The 24,239-nt window shown below is 35.4% G+C and overlaps 1 protein-coding gene across 4 annotated transcripts in view; it reads left to right on the top strand.

Annotated features, from left to right (window-relative positions):
• Window positions 1-24,239, top strand: part of LOC123552385 (armadillo repeat-containing protein 2-like) — a 465,377-nt gene that overhangs the window by 42,122 nt on the left and 399,016 nt on the right. For 3 of the 4 annotated variants that reach the window (XM_045342015.2, XM_045342014.2, XM_045342012.2), the window contains 2 exons: window positions 1,824-1,984; window positions 3,394-10,171. In XM_045342015.2, coding sequence (XP_045197950.2) covers window positions 1,824-1,984; window positions 3,394-3,560 — 328 coding nt within the window. In that variant the 3' untranslated portion in view covers window positions 3,561-10,171. Of the gene's footprint in view, window positions 1-1,823; window positions 1,985-3,393; window positions 10,172-24,239 lie in introns of those variants that run through there. The other variant, XR_008370717.1, reaches the window with a different exon arrangement.

Below are 24,239 nucleotides of genomic sequence, written 5' to 3'. Positions count from 1 at the left end.
TTGAAAGAAAATGATTTTTGGTCATTTACTGATCCAAAATTCACCAGTAGTTGCCATAAAAGACAACATACATTTGTATTATCAGTACACTGAGAGTGCAATTTCTACTTTAACAGTATTTGGAAAATAGTTGATAAATGTTGCAGATTTCAAGATATGCTTTTGAGAAAATAGTCCTTGCTTGAAAAAATGAACAAAATGAAAAGAATGACCAAGAACGATAGCACAGTGACTTATCCTGCTGATTGTGATAAATGAAAAAATTCTTACACATAATGGTTAGTTTCACATGTGATTTTCATGAATCTGATAATCTGTTCTAATTATGTCATCATATCACCAAGAAGAGAGTGTAAAATAATATCTGCTACTTTACTTGTAAAGTTTCCATTGTGTTTACCAAGGCTCATTTATTTAAAAGAGGATTGACTGTAACATTGAATTTTTACTTTTGAAGAAACATTAGTTAAAAATATTTATAAAAGTAATTGCAAAAGTTTCCGGCACATGTAACATCTACTTAAGGTGTTTCATGTAAATTTTGTAACAAAATATTTTCACTTACATAAATGTGTTATGAAACATTTCAAAATAGTAACTATGTTTCTGTTGACACATTTTCTTCTTATGTATCGTTTAATGAGTTGCCGTCATGTCAAAACAGGCTTTTATCAAAAAGCTATTACTTTAGGTATTATGTTCAACATTTATGTAGCCTTTGCCTGATAATAAGCACTTAACCTTATTGGCTGAATAAAAGCATGCTTTGCTAGAAAAGTGAGAGAGAAATGATGTTTTGGAGAAACTTTGGTTGTTTGGTAACACTATTTTGTGTCAGCATTAAGTAACTACGATGATTATTTTGAAATACTTGAGAGTTGTCCTCATAGAAACAACAGCAGTACTGATTAGCCTAGGTGAAATTGAATACTAAAATATAGTTTGATGGTGTGTTATAAAACAGTTACCGTAAGTATCGATTACGTAAATTTGAATACAAAAATAAAGGTTAATGGTGTGTTATAAAACAATTACCATTTTATCCAAAAAAGGCTTTGTAACAGTAATTTTCATGAAAAACACATTTATTATCAAGGTATAAATTACATATCAATGTGAAAGTCTCTGGGATGGTAGCACGATTGTTTTTGGATTTTTTGAGACGGCAGTTTTCAAAATGTCAGTTTTATGACCGAAATTATATATTTTTCTGTTTAAAATTGTGGCCAATGAAAGGAAAAACATAAGAGTTATGTTAAACAAATCTGATTATCTGACAGAAAAATACATGTTGAATGAGATTGAAGTTACTGACAGAAATCAAATAAAAATTGCTTTGGTTGACTGCCAAAAATACAGTTGGTTGGTCACATAATTAGTAAAATAATAATATTACTAATCCTTAGCTGACCATTGGCAAAAGATGTGTAACTGAATCTTCTAAAAGTGAAAATGAAATAATTTTGAACAATGCATTGTATCTGTTTATTGAATTCTTACTGTTGTGTAAATGTTATCAGTCTTTGATACAGATTAAGAAGGAAGTCATACACAGGATAGCTTGTATTTTTGATATGTTTTTGTTTTGGTGGTGTGTGGTGGGGGAGGGGGGCAGCTTTTTTTATTCTACCCTAAAATTGAAATTTAGGTGGTAAAATTTAATAGGAGTATTTTTGTGATAATTGTTTTTTTTTCAGGGTTGGTCCAAGTATTGGAAAGTTATGTGCCCTTGGACTGCTGACAGTGTTTTATGTTGGTATTCATCACATTCAGTAATAGTTCTAGTTTCTCTTTACATGATATAATCATTCTTGTATTATCAGATTGGTTGAGGTTCTACGTGACTTTGGACGAGGAGACTGGGAGCTTGCAGGAATGGTCTGTCAGACACTGTGGAACTACAGTGGTAAAATCACCAGCAGTAATGCTTGCTTTGGTCAGATAGAGGCACAGGAACTGTCAGAAATACTTGTTGACTTCTTAGGTCAGTCTTGTTTTACATATGAGCCGTGCCATGAGAAAACCAACATAGTGGGTATGCGACCAGCATGGATCCAGACCAGCCTGCGCATCCGCGCAGTCTGGTCAGGCTCCATGCTGTTCGCTTTTAAAGCCTATTGGAATTGGAGAAACTGTTAACGAACAGCATGGATCCTGACCAGACTGCGCGGATGCGCAGGCTGGTCTGGATCCTTGCTGGTCGCATACCCACTATGTTGGTTTTCCCATGGCGCGGCTCAATTATGAAAAATACAGTGACATGCTGACAGATTTATGTCAGATGTCTCAAATTTTGAGAGTGTGCATGTACAATATATTGTAGATTGTTAATAAAAGTTAAAAACAATACAATTCAGTGAGATTAAGAAAGTATTCATTTGAACACTTGTAAAGTAAAAGACTTAGAAAATATTGTCGTTGTAGTCACATAGTAGAAATGAGCTGTAAATTTAGCTGTACTGCAAAAAATAATGACTTACTGATCTGCAAGTAAGGTTTTACAAGATTTTGTCGAGCCCGCTTGCGGTGAGCTCGATATAGTTGTCACTTTTAGCGGGTCGGTGTTTGTGCGTGTGTGCGTCTGTCCAATTTTGTCTGGATCATAACTTTGACATGCATGCACCAATCTTGTTTGTATTTGACATGAATGTTTACCTCAATGAGAAGGAGTGTCGTGCGCAAACCCCATGTTCATATCTCAAAGGTCAAGGCCACAGCTGGAGGTCAAAGGTCAAATTGAAGTTTGTCTGGAGCATTTCTTCTTCATGCATGGTGGGATTTTGATGTAACTTGGCATGAATGTTCACCATTATGACATAGAGTGTCATGCGCAAGAACCGGGTCCCTAGGTCTAAGGTCAAGGTCACACTTGACAGCTGGCTTGCTCAACATTCTGCCTGTGGGCATACTTGTTTTAAATGTGTATAAATTTTGTTAAAATTTCATTTATTTCAGCTTGTATGAAAAAATATGATCTTCTGTCCCACCTCATTTTTTGAGAATGCTTAAATCTATGTGCAGAATACTTAATATAAACAAGCGATTTTCATTATCGATGAGGCCTATTGGCTTAGCTCAATAGGGAGAGCGCAGGTCTATGATTGAGGGGTCATGAGTCCACGGGCGAGGTGTATGATCTCCATGACGGTTTAATTAAGACATTGTGTCTGAAATTATTCGTCCTCCACCTCTGATTCATGTGGGGAAGTTGGCAGTTACTTGGGGAGAACAGGTTTGTACTGGTTCCGAATCCAGGAGCACTGGTTATTTCAACTGTCAACTGTTACCTAACTGAAATACTGTTGGAAAAACAGCATTAAACCCAAAACAAACAAACAAATCATTATGGGTTAACTAACATAAATGGAACTTATTTAATAATGACATTTTCAGACAAAGAGAATATATATGATGCAGAGTTGTCTCAGATGGATGAAGATTTGCAGGAATTTATCATGGATTGTTGGGAGACCCAGTTCTGCCCAGTAGCGGAACAACTGTTACACCGGATAGAATCCCACAACTCGAACTTTGAACCATTACAGTCTGCAGCCAGCTAATACTGTAAAACTAGGATTTTAGTGTTGCAAAAGACCAATGGTGGAAGAATGGGGATCAGATCCTTAAGAAAGAATTATTTATTTTATGTGAGAAGCTATTGCAGTTTGCGGCCAGGTAGTACTATAAAATTGGATTCCGATGTAGTAAAACTAGAGAAAGTAAAACCATGGCTAGAAGTTAAAGTCCTTTATGGAAAGCTTACTTATTTTATAAGAAATACAGATATAGGAAATTATGTTGAAGGAGACTGCAGTTGACAGGTATTTTGGAGATTGATGTTTCAGAGACTTACTGTGTAGGACTGTGGCAAGGTTCAGCTCTCTTATGGAGAGCTGTAAGATATAGGTACAGAAAACCTCTGTGAAAATGACCACCATTTTGTTCGAGTCTGCTTTTTCAGAATTTTACTTTGCAGGAACTTTGCAGCGTGCAGTAAGAAACAATGCTTTATTTATTTGACTCCGTCCAGTTCATATTATATCAAGCACAGGTAGCTTGAGTTAGTATTTATGTGGAAGAATGCAGGTAAAAAGTCTAGGCCTAGTATTTGTAATGTAGACAAGAGGAAGTTAGCATGTTATGAAAACAAATCTATTTTCTGTTGTCAGTTTTTGCTTACAGTGTCAGATAGTGTCATTGTTGCTGTATGAGAGAGAACTTAAATCTGCATTCTTATTTCATCCAAAGCTTATATACATTCCAGTGCATAATATGTCATAATACATTAAGAGTCTGATAATTCACTTACTTTGATATTGTAGACCATTTTATTTCATGATAAACTCACTGTTTTTTGGTGAATTTATAGCATATGAAAATTCATATTTTTTTAACATGCAAAATATACTTCAGTAAACCTCTAACAAGAACATGAAAATATATAGCAAAACCCCTTATTTTAAGTTTTAACTGAATAGCATTTTCACCAAGTGAAAAGTTAGTTCTTGTAGTTTCCAGTTTAGAAAGTTTCATTTCAATAGAAAGAACTTATTTTGATCAAAAATAATTGTTCTGTTTATAGGGATTTCCCTTTTTAGAGGATTTTGCTTTTTAGCGGTTCCATAATATCACATGTCTAGGTTCATAGTCCAGCTTCATTTATTTGAAGTTTTCATCATTTAGTTGATTGTCAGATAAGATAAAAAAAAAAACCCTGTATCCCACAGGTATAACACACTTGTATATAGAAGTATAGGGAGATAATTATTTCAGAAATCTTCGGTACATCTTGCGTTTGTTGGGGGAGAAAAACAAGATTTTGAATGACTTTAGAGTGTATCTTACATAATCAAAATTAATTCAAAACTTACAAGATACTAACAGTCTTTGACAATCTATTTCTATGTACTGGTAGTTATAGCAATAATTAAATTCTTTCAGTTTACAAGTAATTTATCAGTTGAAGATAGTTTGTTCAGTTGTGTCTATAAAATGATGTTTTGACATGTATACCGTACTACAATTTGTTTTGCTCACATTATTTTCGTTAGCTAGCCACTATTGTTAAATTAAGATGAACTACACAACTTTCATATTAAGTTTAATATTTGTATGTCTTGTAATTCCTTTAATTTGAAATGACACATTCGGGATTAGTTCATTGAGGAAGGAGCAGATATGTGGATCACAGGGTCATGAATTTGGTCATGGTTTAGGGATAAGTTTATCATGTAAGTCAACTTCCCACCATTACATAGCTGAAAGTCTGTTGAGAAATGGCACAAAACCCAAAACAAACAAATGATGTTTATTGAAATAGTTTGCTAGTCAAATGTACTGTAATCTCTTGAAGGTATTTGCTTCTGTGAAATCATCATAATTTTCACAAGGAGGGATGGGGGGTATTTTCTGGATTTTGTAGTTGTATCTGTCCAGAAAATTAAATCTCAGTGAACAGACAAAATTCCTAGTCATTTTATTTTCGAAATCCACTAATTCATACATCCGCACAATAAACACTCAGACCAGAACCATGAAATTTCATGTCAACAAAATGATTCCACAGTATCTTGCTCAAAACGAAAGCAGTGAAAAATGATACAGCATTAATTATCTAGTGAAGTAAAATAAGTACTTTATCAGTTTTTTTCTTGCAAGCTTTGAAAAAAACAGATTTTTTTTTTAACAACTGTTAGACTTGTGGCAGTAATGAAATAAAATCTGAACAAACAAATTCATCATTCCCATTTATCTTTAACATTTGAAATCCGACAGCTTGAAATTTCACATCACAAAATCATTACCCAAGGTAAGAGTTGTTTGGGCCAAAGTCAAAAAATCTAATGTCCTTGAAATAAGAAGGTTTTACAGTTTAAACGACAATACAATTGTATCTTATCAGCTGGTTCAGGCTGTTATAGAATAATTTATAGGTTATCGTCCAAATTTTTCTTAAAATGAGGGAAAGGATGAGGATTTTTTTTTTTTGCATACTTTTCTGTAACCTTTTTGAAAACAGAAAAAAGAAGCTTAAATTTAAAAAGCAAAATATGCAGGAGAGTTTATCTCAGTTAAATAAATGGACAAAACAACAAAAATACTAGCATAAATACAAATATCTTTGAAAAAATTAGAAAGGTGCAATGAAACATTTCGATAATTGAGCACTTATTTTATTATGGTCTATTTCGTGAAAGTTTATTTTCAAAAATACAATATAAAATAAAATTTGTATACAGTTCAAGAGTAAATTATGTTTACATTTGTAATTTTATAAAAGCTGCTTTGCAGAGCTTGTCCAACTTTCTAGAAATACTTCAGATTTTCATACACACTTTCAATATAAAGATTAGAAGTACATGTAAATCCTTTACAAAAAATAGGAAAAAAATTCTCAGGTATTATCTGGGATACTGTCTCTTTCAAATTTCTTAAAAGCATCATAAATAGAGATTTTTAGTAAAAACTTAATTTCTAAGAGGCTGTCCAGTCTGAGTGGTCAACAGGTAGAACGTCCCCATTTAACCGATTATGTTGGTGATACTTGATGCCCAACAGAACATATTTTTCCATGTCCTGTTTCTAGTAAATATATTCTTATTGACCACCTACTTATTTGACATGTATTGGAAATTTGTCAGCTTGTCTCTGGCAGGTAAATTGATTACAATTTCTGTATTTGACAATCACGTTTTAGAGTGACTGGTTATCAGATAACATTGTTTGGTAAAGATTCTGTTTTTGACAACCATGTTTTTGAAAACGTGATTATGGCCGACTATTTGAATGCAGACTTTTATATAAAGTTTAGATGAAGTTAGTATTTTTGTCTCTGTTGACTAACAATATAAAATCTGATTCCTATTTTTAAAGTCTTTCTTTGCTCAGTACAGCTTAAAGGGATACCTGTTTTCATACACTTTGTGACAGGTGAGCTTTTGTGATCACGCGTCGTCCGTCCGTGCGTGCGTCCGTGCGTAAACTTTTGCTTGTTACCACTCGAGAGGTCATATTTTTCATGGGGTCTTTATGAAAATTGGTCAGAATGTTCACCTTGATGATATCTAGGTCAGGTTCGAAACTGGGTCACGTGCGGTCAAAAACTAGGTCAGTAGGTCTAAAAATAGAAAAACCTTGTGACCTCTCTAGAGGCCAATTATTTCAAAGATCTTCATGAAAATTGGTCAGAATGTTTACCTTGATGATATCTAGGTCAAGTTCGAAAGTGGGTCACATGCCTTCAAAAACTAGGTCAGTAGGTCAAATAATAGAAAAACCTTGTGACCTCTCTAAAGGCCATATTTTTCATGGGATTTGTATGAAAGTTGGTCTGAATGTCCATCTTGATGATATCTAGGTCAAGTTCGAAACTGGGTCATGTGCGGTCAAAAACTAGGTCAGTAGGTCTAAAAATAGAAAAACTTTGTGACCTCTCTAGAGGCCATACTTGTGAATGGATCTCCATAAAAATTGGTCAGATTGTTCATCTTGATGATATCTAGGTCAAGTTCGAAAGTGGGTAACGTGCCTTCAAAAAGTAGGTCAGTAGGTCAAATAATGAAAAAACGTTGTGACCTCTCTAGAGGCCATATTTTTCATGGGATCTGTATGAAAGTTGGTCTAAATGTTTATCTTGATGATATATAGGTCAAGTATGAAACTTGGTTAACTGCGATCAAAAACTAGGTCAGTAGGTCTTAAAATAGAAAAACTTTGTGACCTCTGTAGAGGCCATACCCTTTAATGGATCTTCATGAAAATTGGTCTGAATGTTCACCTTGATGATATCTAGGTCAAGTTTGAAACTTGGTCACGTGCCTTCAAAAACTAGGTCAGTAGGTCAAATGATATAAAAACCTTGTGACCTCTCTAGAGGCCATACTTTTCATGGGATCTGTATGGAAGTTGGTCTGAATGTTTATCTTGATGATATCTAGGTCAAGTTTGAAACTGGGTCAACTGCGGTCAAAAACTAGGTCAGTAGGTCTAAAATTAGAAAAATCTTTTGACCTCTCTAGAGGCCACATTTTTCAATGGATCTTCATGAAAATTGGTCAGAATGTTCACCTTGATGATATCTAGGTCAGTTTCGAAACTGGGTCACGTGCGGTCAAAAACTAGGCCAGTAGGCATAAAAATAGGAAAACCTTGTGACCTCTCTAGAGGCCATATTTTTCATGAGATCTTCATGAAAATTAGTGAGAATGTTCACCTTAATTATATCTAGATCAAATTCAAAACAGGGTCACGTACCTTCGAAAACTAGGTCAATAGGTCAAATAATAGAAAAACTTTGTGACCTCTCTAGAGGCCATATTTTTCAATGGATCTTCATGAAAATTGGTCAGAATTTTTATCTTGATAATTTCTAGGTCAAATTTAAAACTGGGTCACATGAGCTCAAAAACTAGGTTACTATGTCAAATAATAGAACAAACGACGTCATACTCAAAACTGGGTCATGTGGGAACAGGTGAGCGATTCAGGACCATCATGGTCCTCTTGTTTTAATCAAAATATAGATCCATGATTAATCTATACAGAATTATTCAACCAATTAAATGAAAGAAAAAGTGGCTGTTTTATCAAATAAAATCTTGCCATGAATTGATAGTCACTATATGTCTGTATGTGAACTTGCGAAAACACATGGCAGTATGTCTGATCAGTAATCTGAACATAAAACTCTAATTATGGTACCTTGCCCATAGTAAAAATAATTTACGTTTCAATATAACATTTTATAGCAATGTTACCAAGCCTAGGTCAGGTCAGCAAAATAATGAAAAATTACACTTGTTGATTAAGCATTTCAGTAAAATATAAGAAACATCGATAAACAATAATTAAAAGGATTTGAATGTTTCATTCACTATTCCACCAGTGTATCTCTTTAAGTTGTTATGCATATGAGTTTGGCATCAGTATTAATTGTTTGAATTAAAAATTTCTGAGTTTCATCTTAACTTTATTTTTAAACAACATCTTATAAAACTTTGAATAGTGATGTTTAAGCAGGTTTATATGTTTAACATTTTGACATCAGTTTTCTAACTTTATCAGCCAATTCATTAGAGCTAGACTCATTTGTTTTGTTTTGTGGTACAGACATTTGTTAGTATATTCAAATGATCACCCTCTATGAATACAGCAATTTATTTTTCTATAAAATTAGTCTAAGATTCAAGTCCTGGTGCATTTATGTATAAAAAGAAATCTGAAATGATTATACTTGTATACTATACAATTTTTCTCAAAAAAAAAAATATGGGCATTAATTGATGAAATGTCAACAGATATGTTGAGAATGGCCTCTTGGCAAACGGATGTATACTTATCAACCTCTGCTCAAAGATAGTTTTGCACTACTGTACATGTACACAGCAAGTGATGACTTTAAAGTCCTCTATTATGAAAGCTATGTCCAGCATACAGAAATGATAAAATTGAAACTCTTGTATTGAATGATTAAACTAGTAATGGTTCTGTCTTCCTATACTAAATGAAATTACAAAAACAGTTGTTTGTGAAATATTCCAGATAATATAAATTAGGTTCAAATCAGAGGTTTCTTTGTAGTCTCAAAATATGTGCATTTTATTTGGCCATATGATCTGAATTACTTATATTTGCAAGTGTTGCAAGTTTCATTAAAATCTATATGGTGGGAGTCTATTGGAAAGTTACAATTAGGAGAGCACTTCTGCATACTCCCACAATGAAGAGGTCAGTTCAGATTCTTCATTGTTGAAAAAGAAATTGACCCAAATGTGCAGAACTATGTTAAGACCAACAGTGAACACTTAAGAGACCATCTGGCTCTAAAGACCAGTATTTTGATTTCTCATGATTGAAACATATGAAGTATATTTAACCTGTGAATAAAGTCCTCCTGTGAATAATGACCACTGTTAGAAGTTCCCAAATTTATACTTATACATGTATATAGGTTTGAATATATATGCTTTAAAATACATTAAGACCAGTGAATGAAATATATATGTAGGAGGGTATTTTTTATTGTAATCCGTCCATTATCACAGTGGTTATGTTCAGATAAACACTGTGATGATAATTGGTATTTATAATTGACATCATTGTCAATTTTTGTTGAGATTTGATATGTACATATCAGTATTTTTATGAAAAATAATTCCATATACATGTAATAATATGTATTTGTAGACTGTTAATTGCAGATTTTTGCTAATTGTTGTGTAATGTTGTGAGGAAGGGTGAAAATGATTGTGATAATTTATATATAATATTGGGTTGAATATGGTATGAATTATCTATTTATAATGAGTTATATTACTTTTGTTTCATCTGTATGCATGTACAGGGATGAGACACAGAGAGTAAAGTACAAATCTACTGTAGATTTGAAAACATTCATGTTGCTTCTGTTTTGTGATACAGGAAGCTTGGATACAAAACACTCCCCAATTCTTTGAAGTTGATCCTCCCTATTACAAAAGAATATGTCAACCAGCTAATTAATACATGTTGTGTAAATGTTTGTAAATCAGTCTGTATGGATGCAGTGTTAAGTTCTAAAATTCTTGTTTTGTATGGAAAACATAGTACTGTAAAACAATGGAACTATGTTTCCATAAAAGAATGAGAAAGAGATTTCCAAAAAAAAAATGGAATGGTGTTTTACTGGTATATTACCTCAGAATCAATAAATCCATTGGAAGCCAGATACATTTATCAGCTAGGAATTGTCATGAGAAAGTTTAATTCACTAGTGTTAAATTTCCATTACCCAGTGTATGTAGAGTGTATTTAAATCTTGTTTGATGAGTCTCAATGGACTTTTCAATAGAAAGATTAAGGTAATTATCATACATAGGAATAAGTAGATCATGAAGAATGATTTAATTCATTCCAGGTTTTTAAGATGATTTAAGATCTTTCACATATGATAATTCACTTACGCAAGGAGTTTTTCCTTGCATAGAGGTGTAACATCTCAGCTGCAGCATAAACTAAGGTAACTTATTCATAACTATAGAGAAATTACAGTTCAGAGTATTCCAGCAAGCAGATTTATTTAATTGATATCCAGGAGGCCCAGTATTGAAATATTATATATAATTCCAACCAAAGACAACATCCCAGTCAAATTGACCAGTTATTAAATATTTATTTACTTCCTTCATTTCCTTACGTCAGTCCATAGTGAACAAGTGTCTTAATTGCCTTTAACTCTTAATTAAATGTCTAGGATCAATATGAAAATAAGCTGAAAAAAATATTTTTAAGAAAGAAAGCCATTCAGTTTTAAAGGGCAATAATAAACATCATTTACAATCACTCAGTCTAAACTTGACCTGTGGATCCTGTATGCAGCATGCTGTCCCACTTTACTGTTTCCATCTGGTCTTGGGGCTTTTGTAAGAGTTTGCCTCTTCCCTTCTACTAGGACTGTCTGGAAGAGATTTTCTTCAAATTCCTGCAAGTCTTGTGGTCATGATCCATATCCCAAGGTCAATGCATCCTTCATAGTTCCTGTCCATGCTCAAAAGAATGTTCAGATTGACACATGAGGTCTACCTCCACCAACAAAAGATATGGCCTAAATTGTATCATTGTCACCCCAACCCCAACAGAACAAAACATTTGCCATGTAGTAATCAATTCTGAAAAAATTGAAACTATATGGAGAACTTCAAACCACTTTTAAAAGCTTGATAGATGCAATATAACCTTAACTGTGTCAGTGGGAATTAAAATTCAACAACAAAAAAAATATCTATTTCCTTATATCAAAGAAATTCATTTGATTAATTTTTTAGATTCTACCAATGAAAAAGTATGTTCTATCAGTATTTATTTTTTGAATAATTATCGACTGTGTAAAAAAGATTTTTTATTAGTCTTGCTAAAGAACTTGAATGCTTGCATACATATCAATCATCACAAGTTACCTGCTAGCTTTTACACACATTTCTTACTGTTCTGGTAAAATTTCTGATTGGAAGTACGAAAATAACAATTTTATCATGCATAAGGCAATAATTTTTGTTTGATGGACTTTCAGAGAAAATAACTGTTAAAATGGAAGTTTTATAACCTATGCTGACTCTGTTTTATGTTTAACTATAAGTATTTACAATACATGTATTTATGCTTTTATTTATTATCTCAAGAGTTGTCTCCATGTATTTTGTGAATTTCATGTTTTACATATGAGCCGTGCCATGGGAAAACCAACATAGTGGGTGTGCGACCAGCATGGATCCAGACCAGCCTGCGCATCCGCGCAGTCTGGTCAGGATCCATGCTGTTCGCTAACAGTTTCTCCAACTCCAATAGGCTTTAAAAGCGAACAGCATGGAGCCTGACCAGACTGCGCGGATGCGCAGGCTGGTCTGGATCCATGCTGGTCGCAAACCCACTATGTTGGTTTTCCCATGGCACGGCTCAATTATATATATTTTGATTTTTGTTTTTGAATGGGATGCTGTTGAATAAATATTTTTAAGATTTGTGGCGTTTATTTTATCCATATTCACTTCATTGGTTATGTTGTGTTGCACATTTCTTTTGGTCTGACAGTCAGTCCAAAGACCAAACGTTTTGGTATGGTAGCCTCTTGTCAGGAGTTGACGAGTACTTTTTTTTTTGGTCTGTAGGTCAAGGTCATTGACCTTTAAGCTGAAGAGTGTCTGGTCAATAACTTTGGAATGCTTTGACATACTTTTGTCAAAACTTCATAGGATGATTGCCTGTGGTCAGTATGGATTTCTGTTAGTAAAACAGTTAATACACATCAGTTCAACTCTATCATTATTTCATAGTTATTTGTGAAGAAATTTCTACCTTACAAGTGACCATAGAGAGAAACATTTATCTCCATGGAAACGTGTCATTCGCAGTCACAAACCTATGCCATACTGTACGTTAGCATTTAACTAAACTCTAGATTTTACAATGGCATAACCTGATTACTAAAGTCAGTATGATAGACGTCTAATACTGAAAACGGATACCGATCAAGTTGGGAACATTTTGGGCCTATCACGGCCACACTACAGGATAGTGCTTATGGTCTGTTTTTAGGACTGTGGTTGAATGTCAAATTCAAAGTAACCCATGACTCATGTCTGTTTCAGATCAGTAACTGGCGAGTGTTATGGCCCAATGACTGTCGTTATAAGTTGTTTTTGATTGAATGTGTCAAAGATCAGTGTCGCTGTGGCCTTGAATCTGAAACGTAGAGAATACTTTATGCTTCCTACGACGATTGTCTATGGTCAGTATTTGGGCATATAAGGCCAAAGGTTGACGTCACAATGGCCTTGGGACTGAAAACGTTTTCTTAATTAATCGGATAACTCCTGTCCCTGAGGCCTCCAAATTTCACAAGACGCTTGCTTGCTGTCAGTACATGACATTGATTTAGCAGGTCATATGTCGAGATCACAGTCCTTGCTACAAAAAAACGATGTGCGAAAACAACTAAAGAACGCTTTGATCTTGTCCTTCAAACAACACAGGATGATTTCCTGTGGTCAGCAGTAAACGATGACACCTAATATTTCGGAATTCAATACATCAAAGGCCAAGGCCAGTAACATTAAGAATGAAACAGACCACCATGGGGGGCATACGTGTTTTACAAACAGCTCTCGTTTTACTTTAATAGAAGTAAAGAAATTTTAACGCTTTAAATAATTAAATACACAGTTTTAATGTTTTGTTTTTGCTTTTACTTTTACATAAAAAGTTTTTTGATGTAAAAACTCGTGTGTTTTCTATCAGTCTCTTTCGAGGTATACAAATAATATCTCGCTTTGTAATTTATCTTGTATTTTGAACGAAATGTGTCTATAGAGCGACAGTATTGGCACTCTTTATGACAGACGACAAATTGACGAATTTCCCACAACTCATTTCCGAGTTATTTCCGATACACATATTATATACATAGATAATTCTCGGTCCATATGTACTCAGATTCTGATTTGACTTCCTTGATAATTAAGACTGTAAAGGCAGAAAAGAAAGACACAGGAACCATGCCAATATAGTATCACATTCTTTTTCGGCGACGCCGTCTAAATTCGTTTTCGTTACCTATGCCACGTGACTTCAGTTTGCAAATCAAACTACTCGATAAGGCATTATAGATAATTCATCAAAATGGAAGATTTATGTAACACTGCCTGATTGGACGAGAGTGTCAATTTCTTTCACTCTGTTGATTGTGCTACGCTGAGTGAAATGTAGACAAAGCGTTTATCCTAAACGACGCTGTTCACAGTTTTAAAGCTAACTTTGGCTCAGTATATTTAGCAAGGATATTGATGTATCTCAAAATGATAAGTAAGTTTAATAAATATGATAAAAACCTGTTCAAATACCAACATATATCAAATTAAAGAAAGAGCTGAATACGGTCTGCGTATCACATGAATAATGGTGTGATAAGAGTCTTTTATGTAGAGAAGTGCTTTTTAAAAGTTTTTCCTTGTTACAATTGTCGTCTGTATATGAAAAGGTTTCTTGCTTTTGTGACTTATTCAGATTGCATATTAAAATGAGTATTGTTTGCTTTAATATATTTGTTATAAATTATTTAACTGATTTATTATATATGAATATTTTTCTTTAGTATGGTATGCAAATATTGAACTCAGTTGAAATCTGTTTTATTATATATATGCTATATAATGACTGAATCTCATTACACTGAAATGAAGGTACGCAGCATACAGTTTATCTATGTGATATGACTACGGTCAAAGTTTGCTTATGAAACAGAAATATTGAAATAATTACAATTGTATGTTTTGCTTGACCTTCACTTTTTTTATAGGTGTGATGTCATTGTCCAAAGATTCATGAATAGCGAATATGCATTTGTTAAAGCGGGATCAGTTGGCCTATTTTAGAAATAAATAAAAATAATAAATAAAAAAATCCTTTAATTGATTTTTTCTCATGTATTCTAATCAAACTTGATTTGTAGCATCTTTATTAGGCCCGCAGCCAACTTTGTTCAGCTGGGACATTTGACCCCTTTTAGGGGCAGTTAGAGCTAAAATTAGAAATGCCTTTATACAGCGTCTCATGAACAGCTTGGTGGATCTTTGTCATACTTGGTCTGGAGCATCATTATAAGGTCCTCTTCCAAATTTGTTTATATAGGAACTTGGGCCCTATTAGGGACCACTATAGCTAAATATAGATATGCCTTTCTTTGCATTAACAACTAAAATGTAATGGATTTTTATCAAACTCGATGTGTAACAATATCATAAGGTCTCCTCCTATTTTGTTACAAATGGGGATAGTGACCATATAAGCTAAAAATATAAACACGTTTAATGACCTCTTCTCATGAACCGCTTCATGAATCTTCATCAAACTACTGCTGTAATTATTCGTCTAAGGATACACGAAACAAAATTGCAACCCTACGAAACCTTTGCGAAAAATTAAAAGAGAACCATTTAAATTGTTAAAGTGCGGTGTTTAGTTCTGTAATTTGAAAAATTTTAGATGAAAGATGAATGTTAGATGAAAAAGTCATAAACTTCTTTCCTTATTACATTTCGCCGACCATCATTTTTAAAGATATTTCTTGTTTCTCTCTAAAATATATTTGACAAACTGTCATCCTAGGTCTTAATATAACGCAATATCGTTATGTTGTTTTGAAGAATCTGATATGCCAATTTTTGCTTACAATATATGCTACTTTACTTAACGTTTTGTTTAATCACGTTTTCTCTGTTCGTTCGCACGTCAAATTTCATCTTGTAATGACAAAGGGGAAAGAATAAATAAATAATTTTTCCGCACGTGTTCGTCATCAGAAGTTCCAAACAAATTTGCACTATGGTTTACAACTTTTTATGGCTTTAATGTTTGTGTAGGTGGTACTGAAAGTCGGAAAAATCCTGGTCATTTGTCGGTATTTAAGTTTTTTTCCATTACAAAATTACTAGCATAGAAAAATGGAGAAATGCTATGCGGGCATTATTCGCCGAACCCACCTAAGAATTAAAACGGATCCTTCAACTTGTATTGCTAGAAAAACGTAAAACAAGCGGGAACCATCTTTTTTCTCAAGATCTTTGACCTACTGACCCATTTAACAATAACCTGTGTCTACAGACCTTTGGCAATCATCCTATGAAGTTTGACGTCTGTAGGCATTGCATTTTATGTTATTTGGAGCAACTGACCATATCCAGTCTTGAGGTTATTGTGACCTTGACTTTTGACCTACTGATACAAACAATATGGATCATCCGTTGACCACAGACAAGCATCCTATGAGGTTTGAGGGCTGTTAGTCGAAGCTTCCTTTAGTTATTGAACGGCAACTGTTTTCAGTGTTAAGGTTACTGTGACCTATGACCTACTGACACTTTAAATAAGAGTAATCATCTACTTCGACAAACATCCTATGAAGTATGACGACTGTATGCCAACGTGGTCTTCAGTTATTGATCGAAACCGATTTTCAGATTAAGTTCATCGCGACTTTGACCCTTGAATAACCGACCTCAATATTAAGAGGTATCATCTCCAGGTTACGATCAATCTGCCTTTCCAGTTTTGAAGTTCCTTCTCCGAAGCAGTCTTCACTTATCGATGGAGACAGACGAGTACTAAATGCCCCGTCCCTTCAGTTTTCCATCCACACTTGTGCGGAATGCCATGTCACCTCAGTCAGATAACAAGTATCAGCTTTCATCTAACCGAGTCAGGTATTACGTTGCTTGGTTGCATTATAACTATGCTCCCAAAGGATCTCGGTATGGTATGGTTATATTTTTATGGGCCTTTGGGACCATTGTGTCCATTCAATAGATGTGTAATAGAGTTCTACTTAAGCCGGTGCTAGGGGGCGTGAGAGGTGTTGCACATTTCATTACCGAGTCTGCTATAATTCTGCTTTGTTGCATTCTATGCTTCCAAAGGATCTTTTTCGGGTTTTATTTATTAACTATCACAACAGCATTCTTTGCAGTGCTGTGTTGCCGCTGTAACAGTCTTCCCGAACCTGGACTCAGTGTTCTTATATTTTCTTGTCGTTATGGATGGATCATAGAATGCATTAGAAATCAGCTTAAGCAGGCGCTAGGGGGCGTGAGGGTTGCTGCACGTTTTATTTCCACTCGTGAACAGACTCAAGAAAACCGAGTCTGGTATTATTTTGCCTTGTCGCATTCTAGCCTCCAAAGGATCTTCTTATAGATTTTATTTACATTAATTGAAGTTTGATTTTATAGTCTCTTTTGTACCTTTGTTTCACATATGTTTTTTTTTCCAGTTTGATTATGAGAAATATGGGATCTTCATCCACTGCAAAAGTATGACCTGTATTTTTGTCGGTATCAACAACAACAACAACAACAACAACACCAACAGCAACCACCAAAATGACTGATACATGTATCCTGTAACATAAAACATCTGTTTCCTAAGTGGGATGTAGCACTTCTCTGTTGTAGAGTATGGTATGGCCTTCCATATCCGCAGTGAAGTATGATCACTCTATAAATGTTTGCAAGAAAACATAGGAATATTTTGTCTATGTTAATATTTTATCTTCTGCAGATGTGCGTGAAATTAGCCAGAGCAGCCAGAGTAGCCAGAGTAGCCAGAGTTCAGCCAGAGTTCGGCCAGAGTTCAGCCAGAGTAGCCAGAGTTCGGCCAGAGTTCAGCCAGAGTAGCCAGAGTTCAGCCAGAGTTTAGCCAGAGTAGCCAGAGAAGTCAAAACTCTGGTTACTCTGGCTAGCCAGAGTAGCCAGAGTTCAGCCAGAGAATCTAACGTGGTTACTCTGGCTGGCCAGAGTAGCCAATGTTCAGCCAGAGTAGCCAGAGTTCAGCCAGAGTAGCCAGAACTCTTTTACTCTGGTGGCCAGAGTAGCCAGAGTTCAGCCAGAGTAGCCAGAACTCTAGTTACCCCTGGCTGGCCAGAGTAGCCAGAGTTCAGCAGAAAAGCCAGAGTTTGTAGGTGTTAAATGTTCTGGCTACTTCTGGTCAGCCATAGTATCCAGAATAGCCCGAGTCACCTGGATTTTATTTGCTTTGGTTAGTCTGGCCAGAGTAGCCAGAGTTTCTATGATTTAAAGAGCAGGCAGAGTAACCTGGTTCACAAAACATTTTCCGTCTTAGCTGAATTTGATTATGAAACTTAATATGTAATTTCTATCTAAATAGCATGTTTAAACTGAATTTCAAGTTAATTACTATTTTTAAGTGGCTATTTAGAGTAGCCAGAGTAGCTAGAAATCTGGTTATCTAGAGTAGCCAGAGTAGCAGAACCCTGTTACTCAGGCTGGCCAGAGTAGCCAGAGTTTCTCCAGAGTAGCCAGAGCTCAGCCAAAGTTCAGCCATAGTAGGAAGAGTTTCTAGGATTTTAACATGTTCTGACTACTCTGGTCAGCCAGAGTATCCAGAGTAGCCCGAGTCACAAGGATTCCTTTGCTCTGGTTACTTTGGCTGGCCAGAGAAGTCAGAGTTTGTAAGATTTTAACATGTTTTTGCAAATCTGGTCAGCCAGAGTAGCCAGAGTAACCAGGTCCCATGTTCACAAAGTTTTTCAGTCTTAGCTGGATTTGATTATGAAATTTAATAATTGAGCCGTGCCATAAGAAAACAAACATAGTGCTTTGGGACCAGCATGGATCCAGACCAGGCTGCGCATACGTGCAGTTTTGTCAGCTTCCATGTTGTTGCTTTTAAAGCGTATTGGACTTTGAGAAACTGTTAGCGAACAGTAATGATCCTAACGCTCAGGCTGGTCTGGATCCATTATGGTCTCAAACCCACTATGTTGGTTTTCTCATGGCACGACTCATATGTCATTTCTATCTAAATACATGTTCAGAACTGAATTTTAGTTAATAACTATCTTCAAGTGGCTATTTAGAGTAGCCAGAGTAGCCAGGACTCTGGTCACTATAGCTGGCTAGAGTTCAGCCAGAGTTTAGCCAGAGTAGCCAGAGTTCAGCCAGAGTAGCCAGTCTGGTTACTCTGGCTGGCCAGAATATCCAGAGTTCAGCCAGAGTAGCCAGAAACCTGGTTGCTCTGGCTGGCCAGAGTGGCCGAGTAACCAGGATGTCAATTGCTCTGGCCACTTTGGTTAGGCAGAACAGCCAGAATTTCCAAAATGTCCATTGGTTCTAGCTACCTAGGCTAGCCCGAATAGCAGAGAAAATACTGTAATAACCTATTGCGAAATGACCCTTTGGTTCTCTCAGGTTGATTTTTGAGTGTTTTATATTATCAAGTGATTCATAAAACGGACTTCAAAGAATTGTCTTATCTTTTAGACTGCAGCCAGAGTAGCCAGACGTTCTAGGATTTTAATATGTTCTAGCTAGTCTGGTCAGCCAGAGTAGTCAGAGTGACCATGATTTCATTTGGTCTGGCTACTCTGTCAGCCAGAATTTTCGAGATGGCCATTGGTACAAACTACCCTGCAAATCAGAAATAGCCAAAGAAAATACAGTAAAACCTGTTGCCAGAGTAGCCAGATTAATCAGAACTCTGGTTACTGTTGCTGACCAGGACAGTCTGTTTAATAATTTTCACATAGTCTGGCTACTCTGGCTGGCCAGAGTAACCAGGAATAACTGAAATGCGCACGGGTTCTGGTTACTCTGGCTGGCCAGAAAAGCCAGAGAAAATACAGACAAACTAGAGCCATTTTTAAAATGTATGACCCTTTTTCATAAAAATCATATTATACATGATTAGGCTGCACTAACTGTTGTATATAATTATAATGTAAATAAAAAGTTAGACCTGTTGCGTTTTGTGTGTGTGGTATATGAAGGCTGAAATTCACAAAGATTAAAGCGGACAGGTCTATATATTTATGGTAGATGAAAGTCTTTAAAACACGCCTAAAAATATAAAATAACAACAACAACAACAAGAAACTGTAAGACGGCATGATTTTCGAACAAAGTTAAGAGTAACACGAAACAGAAAATGACACTTTCCAAAAAAAAAAAGTAACAGGGTATTGCAAAGGCTGTTTGTTTATATATACTCAGCGTCACTGCAAAGTTACCACCATAATGACCCTTATATTTTAAAAATCGCACTGGACTGTGTTAAAGTATAACACGACTACATTTTTGACGCAGCTGAGACGTCACTGGTGTAAGATTTGTCAAATTCGATTAAACTCCATTTGAGGCACGGGCTGCACTTGCAAAATGACTTTTTCCAGCAATGTTGACATGTACGAATTTTCTATCGCAAATCATTCATCGCACTTAAAAGTTAGTCGACAGACTAAAAGGAATACGTCAAAAAAACCCAGAATATCCTTGCTAAGAATGCCACGTTTAAGGCACGATCAACTCCATCAGGCCATTGGCATGGTTGACGCCGAACTTTCATGTCGCGAAATTGCACGTCGTATATGCTGTTCTCACCTGACAATCATGAAATGGGTTAGGAGACATGATCAGACAGGGTCTATGAGTAATAAACCGCGCACAGGCCATGAAAAAGTGACGTCGATATTGTATAAAATAGTAAAGAGGTATATATTAGGTGGTAACTTTTCAGTGACGCCGAGTATACATTGTAAATAATGCTTAGGTAGGTTTTCTTTTTCTATAATTGTAATTATACAAAGTAGCCTGCAAGGTCTGTGGCAGAATATATCAGTATTGATATTTGATATTACAGCCCACATCTAATTTATTTTGAACTGGTAGGCGTCCAGGATTTTGGACGTTTTCAATCCACTACTTTTGAAAATATTTTAACAAAAATATTAAATTGACTACTAAGATACAAAAACAAAATTTGATATCCTTCAAATTTCTTCAAAATGACTTTAGTTTCAACGTACCTCAAATCGGGTTGTACAGTTTTCTATAAGCTTATACAATGCATTCCAAATTCATTGTTCTCAGGACTCTTAATGTAAAACTAAGAAGTCGTAAAAACATTGCGAGTCCGGATATTCAAGGCTATACTAACTAGTAATATGCCTGTATCATGTCAAAAGGTATTTTTCGATACAAGTTCTTAGAATATCCTTAACAGTTTATACAGGTCCTGGCAACTTATTTTATTACACACGATGTCAACCATCCACACGATAGCTACATTTCGGTTGCCCATGGCTAAAACCAAGTTACTAATTGATATATTGCAAATACCATTTTGTATGATGTTGCACCTTTTTGAGAAACCTTGTTTAAATAATTCCGCCTCCATAGCTCAGTGACTAGAGCGTCTGTCATCTAATCCGACCGTCGCGGTTTGAGCCCTGGCGGAAACGGACATATATGTGCCTGCCATGTTGGGGTCAAAATTACATCATGGCGAATAAAGGCTAAGCCCGGCACGGCACGACGATTAATGGAGCACAATTTTTAAAATTTTTTGTCAATGTCCAGTTTTGAGCATGCCTTGAAAATAGCGTTGTCATACAAACAGTACAGATATTTCCCCATAAGTACGATGTTCCGTTGGACAGTCATGACTTTTTATCTAATACTAAATCGTGATGCACAATGTACAATGACGAAAACGCGATGGCACGATGATGAAACAACGGTTGTATGATGGTGAAAACACGGCGCGATGGTGAAATGTCGATGTAATACGCGTTTTCACCGTCGTGTTTTCGTCATCGTACCATCGTGTTTTCATCATCGTACCATCGCATTGTCAACCATCCGGAGGTCATGCGCAGTGGTACAATACATGTTTCAGTAAAATACAGGCTTGATACAATCTCATTTTCACATTGCAATTTACAGTTTTTATTGAACAGAGCACTGAACATTTTGGAAAACAACAGATCTAAATGGTAAATTTTCTTCTCTCAAAATACATTTATGATACATTCATCTATTGTTGACAAAAAAAAATGTGTACGGGACTACGCATTTCTAAACTGGAAGGCTATGGTACGATGGTGAAACCACGATGGTACGATGATGATAACGCGATGGCACGATGGTGAAACCACGATGGTACGGTGATGATAACGCGATGGCACGATGGTGAAACGCGATGATATGATGGTGAAAACGCGATGGTACGATGTTGAAAACGCGATGGTACGATGACTGAAACGCGATATTACATCGACATCGCAAAATTGCGATTGCAGCATCGTACCATCGCGTTTTTACAATCGTATCATCGTTGTTTCATCAATCGTGTCATCGCGCCATCGCGTTTTCGTCATCGTACCATCGTGCATTGCGGTTTAGTATTAATAAAAAGTCACGATTGTCCAAACGGAACGCCGTACGTAACAGTGAAAATGGTAAAAGTCAATTTACATTACTGAACAAAATTAATAGGTAAGACTAAGTCAGATTAAATGATATTTAATAGTTACCATTATAATATGAGTGACCCTCATACACTATACTTAAATTTTTTAGCTCTTGTCACTGTGTGAGGTTTTAAGATCAACTTTTGTCTTGTCTATCAGATTGAGTCAGGCTCTTTGACTGAACTCGGTACTTATTCCATTTTGTATTGTGAAACCTTAAAAATCTTCTCAAGTATCGCAAGACCCAGAGCTTAGGTATTTTGCAAGAAGCATTGGCAAGTACATCTCTTTCAAAATTGTTCAATCATGGACTTCGGGGTCATATTGGATCTGCCTTGGGGCTATAAGTTTCATATAGAGTAATATATTAAATCCTATAAAAATAGTCTTAATTTTCCTTTAGATCCAGACTATATATATTTTGTATGTAGCATAGCCTAGTGAATGCCTCTCTTAAAATAGAGCAAATCAGTCCCCTGATATCAAATATTGCCCCCGCTTGTGCTAATGAGCTTGCAAAGTCTTTCAGGAAAATCTTTTAAAATCTTCTCATAAGAATTGCAATGACAAGAGTAAAGATATTTTAACATGTTTCAAACAATATCCCAGAGTCAAAATGGATCCTACATAAGTTTTACATAGAAAAAAAAACATGATATACTTACATAGCAAACATCTTTCAGAGCCACAAGGGTACTAGTAGAGCTGAAATAGTTTGCATGTAAATTAGCAAAATTTATAATGGAGTTCTTTCAAACTTGATTGAATCACCACCCCCCGGGGCAATATAAGTCTCTCTCTGTGGATTATCAAGTATAACTTTTAATCTTATACAATATAAGTTTAAAATTTCCAGAAATACCCAGAATTTAGATGACAATTACAAATTGTGAATTTTTACTATGACTGTCATATCCCACAAAGTCCAGGTAAGCGATTCAGGACCACAAATGTCCTGTAGTTTTTACTGATATCATAAACAATTTCAGTGAATTCCATATAACTTTGAGTGTAAAAATAAAGAATATTATTTGAAGGCTTCTTGTTTTGTATTTATTTAACTTCAGTGTTTGCCTTGAATTTGTACCAAATAAATTAACTTGAAGACATAACGATAATATAAAGAAATTGAAGAATAAATTTTTCATACATGTTGACAACAACCAATTCCTGAAATTTGCATATTAAAGTTGTGGAGGTTGACGAAATGTTGACATGTGAACACATACACTTAAAGCGGCTTAATAACGGTATTTCATCTAAACCCTGGAAAAAGGTAGGTACCTGGGCATTGAAATCAAAACGCAAATGCCATTCAAAAATGATTGTGGTCACCTTATGCCATCAGACAATCAACAATCCATGTTGTATTAACTCGGTATCACTTGTGTATGTGTATGAAACGATACTCACTGTGTTCGGATTAAACAGTTATAGGACTGCTAAATGATAAGACTATTCTTTGAAGTCCGTTTGATGAAACACTTGATACATGAAACACTAAAAAAACCCTGAGGGTACAAAAAGGGTCATTTCCGCAACATGTTAAAGCCTTAGAAACTCTGGCTACTCTGGCAGAAGTCCGTTTTATGAATCACTTGATACATAAAAACACAAAAAAACCAACCCTGAGAGAACCAAATAGTCAACAATCTTCTCACACCTTTCCAATAGCTTCCGTTCCAAACATAGCTGTGAGGCTCACCTATTATCCTTTAAATAAGAACTTTTGACAATATCCAATCTGGAAACAAACAGGTCTCATTGTAATGGATTTCTAGAAAACTTTCGACAAGATTCTCTATAAATCGTGAAACTTTGTGTCGATAGAATCTCTCTATCCTGGATTCAATTTCCTAGTAACCGTTCTCATCTGTAGTAATGAAGGCTCACACACTTTACCAGTTCTTTCAGGGGATTTCTCAAGGTTCAGTGTTGGGTCCTTGTC

The sequence above is a fragment of the Mercenaria mercenaria genome, chromosome 4 (genome assembly GCF_021730395.1).
Source record: "Mercenaria mercenaria strain notata chromosome 4, MADL_Memer_1, whole genome shotgun sequence".
Lineage (NCBI taxonomy): Eukaryota > Metazoa > Mollusca > Bivalvia > Venerida > Veneridae > Mercenaria > Mercenaria mercenaria.
The sequence above is the reverse complement of the archived record's forward strand: the minus strand, read 5'-3'. Positions and strand labels throughout refer to the sequence as shown.